General features: G+C 39.2%; 1 protein-coding gene across 5 annotated transcripts in view; it reads left to right on the forward strand.

The window, feature by feature from the left end:
* RBM33 (RNA binding motif protein 33) overlaps positions 1-13,262 on the forward strand; it is a 103,315-nt gene that overhangs the window by 64,187 nt on the left and 25,866 nt on the right. For 4 of the 5 annotated variants that reach the window (XM_071560965.1, XM_071560966.1, XM_071560967.1 and 1 more), the window contains exon 15: positions 6,965-7,597. In XM_071560965.1, the coding sequence (XP_071417066.1) occupies positions 6,965-7,597 (633 nt within the window). Of the gene's footprint in view, positions 1-6,964; positions 7,598-12,227; positions 12,721-13,262 lie in introns of those variants that run through there. The other variant, XM_071560969.1, reaches the window with a different exon arrangement.

Consider the following 13,262-nt stretch of genomic DNA (forward strand, 5'->3'; position numbering starts at 1 on the left):
AGATGGGAAGGTTGGCAAGGCTGTGGTGACTGTATTGCAGGAATTCTTATTTCTACTGTGAAAAGGCAGTATTTGAGTAAAGGTCATCAGTGATACAAGCCTCTGAACTACTGGCTTTACCGATTTTTATCTTACAGAATTTTTATATTTTTTCCCGAATTGTCATATTCTAAGTCAGAAGGCCTCTTTTCTCTTGTATGTTGTTTGGCTCTAAAGAAAAAAAAGAGAGTATTAGGAGAGTTATTTTCCTCATGCTGTTTTCCCTTAGGCTGTATAGTCTCCACTAGGGCCTTGGGCATCCATGCAGGAGATCATGGAGCTTCTTGCTCTTCAAGAAGAAAATCTCTTTTATGTAACCTTGTCACATGAGGGAAAATAGGAGATACTTTAAAGCTTTCCATTTTAGAGAACAGTATGCTATTTGCTCTTTTTTGGTTGTGCAGAGTAATAGCAGAGATGCCAGTGTTTTCAGCTCCACTGGATTATGTAGTATGAACAGATGACCATTTCCCTGGAAGCTAGAGAAGACTCTTCATGAGCACTGTTAGTTTTAGAGAGTGGGCAGGATTGCACTGATGATGCTTTTAATCCCGAGCCTGATGGCTGAATGCACCCTGTGTATTTATCAGGTTATTCTGTGAAGAACTGTAAATCGTTATAGTTAACCATGAATCTTGTCTTATGAACCAGGTTTTCTTCACCAACTGTTGAAAGCTTTAGCTATGCTAATACTGCCTTCCTTTTAAGCTGCTTATGATTACCTTTTCATCTTGTTCTTGAATTAGGGATGGTTTTAACTAATTTCCACAAATGAGACACAAAAGAAACCCTTAGCTAGCAGTGTTTGACCTCCTGTGCACTTGCTTTTCAATGGAAAAGAAAAACCCTTTTTTCAGCTTTTAATTTTCACCTTTTTTTGAAAAATTATTTAAGTAATCTCCTTCCTCCCAATTCAGTCTCTTGGAATAATCTTAGTCACAGAAAATGCAGTGCCTCATAGAGAAGCCAGTACCTTTTAGGTCATTAGTAAGGTAAGTCTTGAGGCAGATCAGCTACAGGCCTTCACATTTAAAACATCTTGAATTTATTCTGTAGTGTAGTCATATGAAAATTAAGGCATTAGTTCTGAAATATCTCTGGCAATGTTAAAAAAGGTACAATATTTTTTAATTCCTCTTAATCAAATGAATTAAAAAAAGCCCAACCAAACAAAAACCCCAAAGCAGTTATATTCTCTCCATTTTACATTTTACATGTATTCTAACAAACCTATAGTTATCAAACCAGCTAATCTTACTTTTGTGAATGCTTGGGGTATTACAAATCAAGCTTTTTTTTTTGTTTCTGAGTCAAAGCTATCTTGGAAAAACACGTTTTTGCACGTCTTTTATACACGTTTTTGCAAAACAAGAGTTGTCTTGGAAAAAAAAGTCTCCTACTGTCTCCTATTATTAGATGTAGAAGTATATACTTGACAAAAATTAGGAAAGTGTATGAATGTGTACACGCGCAAAGTCCTTCTCCTTCCAAGCAGACCTGGAATAGAGCCTTGTGCAGCAAACAGTGTAGTAGCAGTTGTGTTGTCCCTTTTCAGCTGTGCCACTGCCCTGATGCTGCTTATTGTCACTCCTATGGACAGGGTTGGTGCACTAATAATGTTCATTTCCAAGCATTTATCCGTATTCTTCACTGTTGTTGTATTGTAGGTTATTACATTTCTCTCCTTAAGCAAATTGTATTATTTTCCAGTCCTTTTGTGTGTTTTTCTTGGAAGTACCTGACTTCACCCTGTTCTTTTGTTTCTATGAAGATGTGAAAGAGTTAAGATCTGTCATCTTTTCCAGCTATATTGCTCATAACTGAATTGGGCAGGTTATTTTGCAAGTGTCTTCAACTGGAAAATTATTAATATTTTCCTTGCATTTTTCTTCCTAAAGAGGCAGTGGCCATATTTATGAGCGCCCTATCATTCAGGAAGCACAAAAAAAGAAATAGCGATATTGGCTATTAGAGGTTTTGGTCACCTTACATACAGATGTTTGAAAGGTTTGCAATGAGAATGACAAGAAGATTAAAAACTGTATTTCTGCTTTACTAAGGAAACACTTGTGTTCCTGTAAGGCTGCAAAATACTGACCTTAAATGCCTGTTTAGAATAGCTGTTACTCTCCGGGATTTACACTTGTATATCCTCAGACTGAAAAAATCATTTTGTTAATGGAATTGGGAAGTCTGGATGATGTGGACCTAATTCTGCACATGTTGAGATCAGCTGAGGATAAGAGGAATGAAGGCTGTTTTAAGCATTTTTGAGTTCAAAGAAGGGGGAAAATGGAGAAAGGTCATTTTGTAATGATGCCTCCTGTCTTGTGCTTAGAGGATTCTTTTAACAGTTTTTTCCACTTGGAAGCTGGCAAGAGAGCAGTGTGTTGCTTCAAGTAACTTTTAACCTTGTTCTTCACTCTCTTCCTGTTCGTTCAAGATATGTTTTGTAGGGTGTCTCATCTTCCTTGGGTTCGTGCCACGATGATGATGATATGTAGGTGCCCTGCATATTTAGTGCTCAGCCACACTCGGGGAAGAACCTTTTTCTGATATTCACCCTAAACCTCCTCTTCACAACTTCAGGCCATTCCCTCAGGTCCAGTCACTGATCACCGCAGAGAAGAGATCAGTGCCTGCCCCTCCTCTTGCCTTTATGAGGAAACTGTAACTGCAATAAGGTCTGCCCTCAGTCTCCTCTTCTCTGGACTGAACAGACCAAGTGTGCTCAACTGCTCCTCATATGGCTTCCCCTCAAGGTTCATACATTTTGGATCTGGCCGTACCTTTTACAAAGATTTGTCGTGAATCTTTTGACAAAATTATTCAAGCCTCTTACATTTTTATTATTACAACTGAAAAAAAATTTAAAGGCAAACCTGCTTGAATAAATTTGTGTTTTTGCCATGGATCTGATAATTTTGACCACTCTGTTCTTGCACTCATTCTACTGAGGGACACAAATGAGCCTGATTTCATGATTCCATTTTGTTCCTTAATAGCAAACCAGAATACTTAGTGTCTGGTTCTTAAAACCCAGCATTTAGTTCTGTTAACTAGTAACAAATCCTGCATATCTCTGAAAAAGTCGTGGTTTGATTATTTCTTTGGTGTTTTTTTTATTGTTTGTTTTTTTTTTTAATTCAGTACATGAAAAGCAAGCTGCTGATACTAGGACTTAAGTTTAATCCCCTGTTCTAGAGCATGTCTGTGCTCGGTCAACAGTGCCACTCTAGGTGCTCCTGGAGAAGGGTGTAGGACTCTTGCTTTTCTTATGATGCTCTTCAGCTAGATTCAGAAAAGCAGCCTGTAACATTTTCTTATGGCACTTTCCATCAAAGCTGCCCTGGACCTTAAGGCAGAAGAACCTACAGCTGAGGCTCAGTCTTCTCTTTAGACCCCAGTGAAATATGTTGTGTTCAAGAGCTCTTCAAAGATGGGTGAGAAGTTCCACTTTAAAATAAAAAAAGGAAATCCACCCTAGATAAAACTAAAACTCAAAACTTGGCAGAAAAACCCTCACCTTCAGGAAACTGAGGGAACTGATGTGCGTCTCTGGCCTTCTGTAAAAGGAGGAGCCACTTAAAATTTACTATTTCTTTGTATTGTGGAGTTTTCTGCACAAAATGTGTGAAGCATTAATAGTTTATCCAAAAAGGCTGTTCTATGTTTTTCTGCTTCTTCGCCTACAGATAATATTGCTTCCAAATGCAGGATGTGCAAAATAAAATGGTTTGAACTTAAAAGGATGTTTACTTTCTTCCAGTTGATTCTGTAGCCAAAGTGCTTGCTTGCCTTGCCTTTTTCTTTTTTTTTCTTGGCAGTGTTGTTTGTTGGACAAATCTGTACTAGGTTTACTAAACTAGTGGGATGAAGATCACTAACAGTAGGCACTCCCTGCTGTCTTCATCTTGACCCGAAATGCTGTCCTGTCTGCTCTGTATGCTGAAGCTCCTTACTACGTACTATAGGTCATTTATATATGCTATAGGTCATGTACAGACCCCCACTGCTGAACAGGAGAGGATTTAACTGCCCCTGTTTTCATCCTGGAAAGGAGTTTGCTGCCCTTCTCAGTCTGTACTGTTGGATCATTGTACCAGTAATTTCAATTAAACCTGACTTGCACAAATCTTTTGTTCATCATCACAGGACCTTTGTATTGTTTCATTTTCCTCTAGCTGCAAGGGAATTTTATTGAGAAATTAACAGTAGTAGTAACTTCCTTATGAAGGTGAAAGATTTAGGTCTACCTAGAGCCTGTTAACAGACTAATCTGCAGTTGTTATAAAACATCAGGGCTCTTAGCCCTGGATTTTGAATCTTACCCCTAAAGAAGGCATTGATTTCGTAGGATTATTCATTTCCTGAGTTGAGTTTCGTAAAGGAAGATTTTGGTTCATATTTGAGATCAAGTTGCCTGAATTGTCTGCTAAGCATTCTTCTAACTTCATATGTGTTGGTAATACAGTTTGTCAGTTGTCTTCTGTGTTTAATGTTGATGCAGTTAAAATCTGTGTATCTGTCCAAGGGCTGTTGCAGGGACGCATTAGTCGGAGTCCCTCAGGAGGTTCATTCCTTGTCTGCTGGCAAGACTCATTTTAGTGCTGCTATGTGTAACCTTTGAGTTAGTGTTCTGAACTTAGCACATCATAAGCTGCATCTCCCAAAGCCTTCAGAACTTGTTAGGTAATAAAATGAGCAAGCAAGTGCCTCATAATAAAGGGCAGCTGGTAGAAGTGCAGGTCTCATGCAGACTCGTGTTGGTGTTGGCCACCTCAGTTGAACATGAGGGAAAAAAAGATACACTGTTCCAAAGGTGTAAACCTGAAACTGGATGATGATATTTGCAAGACTTTTTAAGTAAATAGTAAGATATTCCAATCTAAAACAAAGCAAGTGAATAAACTAATTCATTCAGTGAAACAGATTTTCCCTTTGAACAATTTCAGTCGCTGTGATTTTAGTGCCTCTGAAAATGACTGAAAACTACTAATTGCATCAAGATCTGCATAACAGCACATACTTTTCCTGCCTGGAGCTTATCTGTGTTTTCTCATCCTGTGCATCCTATTTTCAAGGCTCTTAACATTTCACTGTATTTCATAAGGGTCAGATTCTACTTTTTTGCTATAATCAGCATCTTCAGTTGTCAATATAAGCTGAAATACTTGGGTTTCCTCCTGTAGAAGTATATTCTGTTACCATCTGTCAACACAGATCTGTAATCTAGTTTTCACAGTAATTAGACATTAATTGCCACCTTCATAATCCAAACAGTGTGAAGGAAGATCAGAATTTATTGTATAAGAAGCATTCTCATGCAAAGGACTGTTAGACCTCATCTCTGAGCTACAGCCCGTATTTAGAAATTAAATACAAATTTTTAAAATCTGGTTTTGTTGGAGTCTTTCTTACTTAGCCATTTTTTAAAGGCATCTGATTAGATTTCTAATTAGAAGCTTCTAATGTGAGACATGGAACTGGTTTTTAGTAACTGTGGGAGTAATCCCCATGAAAACTTGCTCAGGGAAGAAGCAGTTACAGCTGAAGGAAACAGCGTTCAGGATTTGCGCATCTCTCGTGCAAATATGACTCAGCTGGGCTTGCTGCATCTGTGAACCAACTTTAAGGTTGAATCCGTTCTACTGTTTTTTCCCTTGAGAGGATTCTGGGGTGGATCACGATTAAAAGCACTCAAATATTAATAGAAACCCAAAACCAAACCACAACAGTCGCAAGTTTGGGTCCCATATGTACAAAAATGACAGTTGTGTTGACAACAATTTGCGACCAGTACCTGCAGTATGCATAAAGGTTCATCACAGATTCCCGGGTTTTGAGAAATATTTTAGCATTCTTTATGTGTTAATTTACCAACATGCAAAAGTACTGTTACTTTGAGAGCCTGTTTCTATTAGGGATTATTAATATATCTTGATTAAAATGTGTTCATTACCATTTGTAAGCGGCCTCTACAAATCTAACTTAATATTTCAAATGTTTGAAAAGAAGTAATATGATGAAAACATAATGCTTTCTAGTTTTGAAAAATGCTTGTGATATTATTGCAAGAGCCATTTGACTTCTTTTCCAGGATGATGAGAATCTGCATTTGCTTGACTTTTCTCCATTTTTATTCAGTTTTTCATAAGAACCCATTTTTCCAGAGTTGAAATATCTTTAGAAAGGTTATTTGATGGTGTGTAGTACTTTGAGGGGCCCAGGGCTGGAATATTAAAGGCATTCTCTATATACCATTAATATTCCAACACTGCATTTGGCAACATTTTGATTCTGAAGAGAGTGCATGAGTTCAAGGTCAGAGAGATTGACTTGTGCTGTTCATTATAACCAATTATTGTGTGACAAATGAGTTTGAGATCAGGCTGAAAATTCTGAGAGAAAAATCAATAGTTCTAATCAGGGCCTTTCAGGTCATTTACTACCCTACCTTTTGTTACTTTGTCAGAAAAGAGCAAGATAAAACCTGTGTGACAGTGGGTTGCCTCTGTATTGTTACCTTCTATTTGAAACATATTTTGATATCTTGAATTATATTAATAGTTTAATTGGTTTTGGAAACTTTTAAATTAGTTTGAATTTGTAAAACTTTTTTGTAATTTTTTTCTTTTTTTTTAGTGTTCTGATCAGATTTGTCAAGTGGTATTAAAGCTTTTCTGTCTAGGAAGTGGTATATCTAAGACCTCAACCAGATTTGAGCTGTTTGTCTGTAATGAATAGCAAATAAACCTTAGCAGCAGATACACTCCACTAATAGCCTTGGTTTTGTATCTGGGGCAGTTTAAAAAGCTCTTTAGAGTTACAGCTTTACAGCATCTGAAGCAACAATTAATGTTGTTTTGACCAAGCTGGGCATCTGTTTAGAATTTTAGAAATTCATTTGTATTTTCCTTTGTAGTATCCAGACGAAGATGAAGAAACTCGGCTGTATCGTTTGAAGATAGAAGAGCAGAAGCGTCTAAGAGAAGAAATTCTGAAGCAGAAGGAGCTGAGACGGCAGCAGCAGGCTGGTGCCAGAAAGAGGGAATTGCTGGAAAGACTTGCCCAGCAGCAGCAGCCGCCTCCCACACAGCAGCCCTATGTCCAGCACGAGGATGACTCCTCTGAGTTCCCCACCAATGGCAGCCCTTACATACCCCACTCTGGCTTGCACACCAGGCACAACGTGAAAAACAGACTCCTTGTCAGAAAGCAAGAGGCAGTAGTTCCAAATATCCAGCTCAAACCCACAGAATTCCTCCAGAGTGGAGGGGAAATGCAGTATCAAGGACAGCAGCTGAGGCCAGTGAAGCAGCTGAGGCAGACCAGAACAGTTCCTCCGAGTCAGCCTCAGACGCCACAGAAAGTGTTGCAGACAAAACCTGCTGCGGCGTCGCTGCCCACGACACAGACAGCTCGAGTGGCTTCAGTACCGGCCAGGCCCCAGGAGCAGAAACCGGGTGTGAAAAGGACTGTGATGCAGCGGACAAACAGTGGTAGTGATGGGCCTCATGTCGGCAGCAAAGTCAGGGTGATTAAGTTGTCAGGAGGGGTAAGTTTCCAAGGCTCATCTCATACGTGTGTCTCGTCATGGTTTGGTTTTGTGTGTTTGACTCTATGTAATCCCAAAATAAAAAATGGGCCTAAACTGATGGGGGAAGTAACAGGTTTAGCATACCTAATAGTCCATATATTATATTTTCAGAACTGTAATTTACTAGCAGTTATTAAAAATATTAATGTTTCCTGTAACTCTTTACTGCCAGGCAGTTACCACTGAAATCACATTGAAATAATTCTCCATTCTTTGAAGTTGTAACTTAAGTCTGAAAGACTACTCAACTGAGCAACTTTTGCTTAAGGTTGATAGGTCTGATAATTGCTCAGAGAAAAGGATTTGGGTGGCTGTATTTAATTAAGGTTTGGTTAAAAAGGTAGGACCTGCTTATTTGGTAGGTAGAGCCACCTAAATTAGTTGTGTGCAGGTGTTGGTGTTATTGTGGTTTATGTACTCGAGGGAAGATTGTTGTTATTTTTTGGGGAAGAGTGTTGTGAAACTAATTTAAGCTGTATGTTGGAGAGGGATGTTTTCTGTTAGAGGTTGAGTTTAAAACGTTACCATTTCGCTTCTGCATCTAAATGAGATTTCCTTATCTTTTGATGAGGGGTCTATTATCTGCAGTGTGTCCCTTGAGCACTGGTGACATGGAAGACTCACATTGCTGGTCTTGAGGGCAGTGTGCATGTTTGAGATCAGGTTAGAAAGTCCTCTCAACCAAATTTATTCTGTCTTAATGAAAAGACAAGTTAATTTGTTAGAGCTGTAAAGAAACTATGATGAGGGGACATAGTGAGAGCATATTGTCAGAGTGTGAGGTCAGTCCTTGGGTTTGTGCTGAGGAGGAAAGAAGGGTATGATGTAGCACATTGGAGGTGTTTTTTCTGGAAGAATGTTTCTTATTAAATTATTCAGAGCATTAATTAGGCAAACTTGGAGAACTGCTGTAATCTGTAATGAAGCAAGCAGTGTGTTAACAGGGACTGAACAAGGCCTTGGAGGCTAAGGCTTTACATTTAGAAATGAAAAGGAAGTTGAAATGCTGGTCTTAACTACTTTTTATAAATGTTTCTCTACAGCTCATAAAACTTAAGTACACGTAAAATTGTGAATTGCCTAATGACTGTGAGATCTTTCAAAATATTAACAAAGAGGGCCTTACTGACTGCAGAGACATCCTGCACCTCAGGTTGTCAGCTCTAATTCCTCAGACATGGTAACTTAAGTACAGAGGAATAAAGTACAAGAAGCTGAAAGAAATTGATTCTGTTGAGCTAAAAATATTTATATATAAGTATGTCTGCAGAAATCCCACTGGCCTGTAAGAGGTATGACAGGTTTGTGTTTCATGAATAATTAAATAAAGCAGTCACGCACGATTTCTTTTACTATGTGATGAAACAAAACAATGGCAGTCACAACTGTATACAGCTCTTCATAACAAATGGTTATCAGTATCCACAGCAGCATTCACAATGAAATAGTTTTTATCACAGTGCTGTTTCAGAAGACAGTAAATGTTTCAGATAAGTCTTATGGTAAGCAAGAGCAATTAGCTTCATTAAATGCATGTGTAACCCTTCTGTGCACAGAAGCAGATTTGCTCTGTCTGTCTTAACTTTCAGTATTGAGGTTTTAGCAAGGTGAACCAGGTTCTTTACATGTAGCCTTTGTTACTGTTTTCATATTGCCGTGGACATTTTAAGTTTTCTTTCAACTGTGTGAGAATAAGAACAACCACTGCAATGAGGTATTAGCACTAATCAAGAAAGTTGATTAAGTTTTAATCAGTTAGTGACAAGTGTAATTGTGACTTTGTTTCTTTGTCCACCCAATGAAAAAGAAGTAAATTGAGCAGCAGGGCAACCAATCTTCTTGTCCATTTTTGATGGGATTTAAAAGAAGAGTTAAAAGCAGCTTGGACTCTGAATACTATCAAGATCACAGATCATACTTGGTTTCCACTGCTAATGTTTCGTCCTGCCACATGCTTTATTTATTTTCACAACTTTTGCCTGAGCGGTAAATACAAAGCAAAGGCCAAACCGCATTTTTCCTGGCCATTCTCCTTAGCATGTAATAGTGCTTTGTCTAATTCCCTGCCTCTGGCCACAGCAGTGGTTGGTGTCTCAACCTCGATCTTGCAGCTCAGCAACCCTGCCCTTGCGCTGCATCTAATCCTTGAGCTCTTTTGTGCTGAAATGTTTTGAGTACCCTTGTACAAGTGAGATGGCTCATGACTAGACAGAATGCTTTTGAATCTCATTGGATTAATTTTGGTAGAGACTTGGCAAGTCCTTTCTCTGCCAGCCAGCCACGTACGGCACTGCAGGAGAGTTCTCAGTTAAAGAAGCTGATTGAGACCAGACCTGCACAACTCTGTGGCCTAAACAAAAAAGTGGAGCAGAGACTCTTATTAATTTAGTAGAACCATCTGTAGAACCAGGATTAAATGGTTTCATGTTGCTGGTGCTGTTTTTTAACTGTTAAGGAGTGTGGTATATTGGTGAGAGCTGTGGTGTACAGATACTGTCTGGAGAGAATGGATTCTCTTCTTGAGGGCAGTGTCTTTAGCAGGCTGAGTTTCTGTCTGTGCTGTTACTGTTGTGTACTGTGGAGATCTCTGACCTGGTAGAAATATCCCTCAGTCCTTCGAAGGTAAAATGGCCTTTCATCTGTTTCCATAATATTCTCTTGTGAGAGAATTTTATTTTTGGAATTGTAAGAATTACTAATTAAATTCCAAGAATATTTTAACTTGTCTGGTTTACCGCATACATAAGATACCTTAATTCATGGCTGCTTATACTTCAGGGAAAAAAAGTAGAAAATGATTCAGTATTTCCTGTATGTCAGACTAAGTCTGTGTATCAAGGTGACATGTCTGGCACTGTCAGTAATGATTTTGTCTGTTGATGCTATTTTTTTAATTTAAAAAAGCCCACCCTTTACTTCATCCCCCCACATACTGATTTGCCCATCCCTTTCTAATACTCATGCAATTTATGCAGGAATGGCAGTACAATGAATAGCTTTTCATTTTAATTACTCCTTTAAATGTTACTTTTCTGGGAAGTGAGGCAGTGTTCAGCACATGAACTTCTGATTTTGTTTTGGTTTTTTGGGGTTTTTTTATTTCACACACACACACACACACACACACACAGTGTAGGCCCAAATATCTTTTGATAGATCCAATGTGCTTTATTTTGTGTGGCATTTCCTCAGAGGTTTCTATTTCAGGTATAGCAGTTCAGGGTATTAGCCAAGTATTCATACTAGTATATTTTACTGCTAAAACATCTGAGATTTGCCTGGTTTACTGAGAAGCCTGAGGTCACTCCTAAAGAATCACAGAAAGAATTGGGTTGGGAAAGACCTCTGAGATCAGCAAGTCCAACCCCTGACCCAGCACCACCATGTCAACTAGACCATGGCACTGAGTGTCAAATCCAGTCTTTTCTTAAAACACCTCCAGGGACAGCGACTCCGCTGCCTCCCTGGGCAGCCCATTCCAATGTCTAATCACCCCTTCTGTAAAGAAATTCCTAGTGTCCAACCTATATCTCCTCTGGCACAGCTTAAGAACATTCTCTCATCCTGTCACTGGTTGCCTGGGAGAAGAGACCAACCCCCTCTCAAGGAGTTGTGGAGAGCTACAAGGTCTCCCCTGAGCCTCCTTTTCTCCAGGCTAAGCAGTCCCAGCTCCCTCAGCTATTTCTCATGTGACATGCAGTCCAGACCTTTCACTGACTTTTCTGTCCTTCTCTGGACCTGCTCCAGCACCTCAATGTCTTTTGTTAAGTGAGGGTCCTGGAACTTGAGCTGTGGCCTCCCCAAGGCTGAGTAGAGGAGGGAATGACTTCCCTAGTCTTGCTGGCCACACAGTTTCTGATACAGGCCCCTTGCAGGATGCACCTAAGAGTAAGTTCAGTGAGATTGTGGAGTGTAGGAAAGAAACACTCTAATCACTTCAAAATGTGTTCATAAAAGTATAGAAAATAAGGGTGAAAGGACTGTAGAAATAATTTATGCTCTTGGAGGGGTGGATGAACTCTAGTATTCCTGACAGATTTGTCCAGCTGTTTTCTGAGATCTCGTTATTGGGTATTTCTTAGGCCATCTATTCCAGTGTCAAACCTGTACATTTATGACAATTTTCCTAGTGACAAAACCACATTTTCTTGCTGCACTTTTGAATCTATGACTGCTTGTATTATGCTTCAGGAGGGATGGGAAAAAATTTACCGCTTTTTGTGTCTGTCTCTCTTTTTAAAGATCTTGTAACTGTTTCTGGCACTCATATCCCTCACTCTCTCTTGCTGAGTCAGGCTTTCTGACACCTTGGCGGTTTGTGGTGGTCTTTAGGCTCTCTGTGGTCAGTCTGTTGGTAAATAGTTCAGTACCAAATGCAATTGAATTCTTTATGCTGATGTATTCGGAGTGGTTTTAGTCCTGGAAGAACAGGTATGTACCAGCCGCAACCTTATATATCTTAAAATCATATCAAGTATGTGCTGAGCATTTTTTTCATTTAGTTAGAGGTTCTGTGGGAAATTTTAGTATCTTAAAATCTCTATATCACTTGGTCATCTTATGTTGTTGTTGGATGATTTCTCTCTAGCCAGAAAATTAGCTGCCATGCTCAAAGAGATGTGTCCCAAAGGCCTGAAAATGCTGGGTTTTAAGCTGCACCAAGAACACACCAATCTTTGTCTCTGGAAGGCTGCACAATGAATATTTTGTCATAAATACATATATAGATGTAAATACATAAAGATCTCAATGTTTCCTGTTGCATTAGAAGTAGTGTCTTATTAGTGATCCTAATCCCTGAAAACCTGAAATGCTTCATATGAAAAGCTTGAAGGAAGAGTTGCCAAGTTCTTCTGTTTGAAAAGCCTGTCACAAAAATGTCAGCTTGAAAAAATGAAACGGAAGATGGACAACTTTGTTCGTATTTCAAGTAACTGAGAAGTGTGAGACTAATATGGAGTTCTAAATATGGAAAAAGAGATGATTCTTGTTTGATAATGTAACCTTGTCAATCAAGTTTGCTTAATGTTTGTACTTGTTGCCACTTGCATGTGTATGTTCAAGTTTAATTAAAAATATTTGACTTGAAAGCTCTATAGCGCCTTTCATCTAAATATGTGAGGAATTGCAAACACAAAGAATTTTGGCATTTACTTGAGAACTTCTTGAGTGAGCCCTTTACCCAGCCCTTGATACAGGAGCTCTTGCTCTGTATGGTCCATAATCTTTTAAGAAGCAGGAGAATAGCATTGTGGTTTACTCATATCCCACTATTTGACGGAGGCATGGATATTGGCAGTGGAATGAGGGAGCTGCAGAAGTGATGGTATCAAAATGGGCAATACCTTTGAAACAGTGCTAATCTAAGTGCTGTTGAAAAAGGACCCTGCCTGCCACAACCTGCAAGATTTGACTCTGGAAATATTTCACAAATGGCCATTAATATCTTAATTGTAAGAAAGTGTTGGAGCAAGTCCAGAGGAGGACATGATGTTGATAAGGGGGCTTAGAACCTCCCCTGTGAAAACAGTCTGAGAAAGTTGGGGCTGTTCTGTGTGGGGAAGAGAAGACTCTGGGGACACCTTAGAGCACCTTCCAGTACCTAAAGGGGGGGGGCTACAAG

The sequence above is a fragment of the Pithys albifrons genome, chromosome 7 (genome assembly GCF_047495875.1).
Source record: "Pithys albifrons albifrons isolate INPA30051 chromosome 7, PitAlb_v1, whole genome shotgun sequence".
Lineage (NCBI taxonomy): Eukaryota > Metazoa > Chordata > Aves > Passeriformes > Thamnophilidae > Pithys > Pithys albifrons.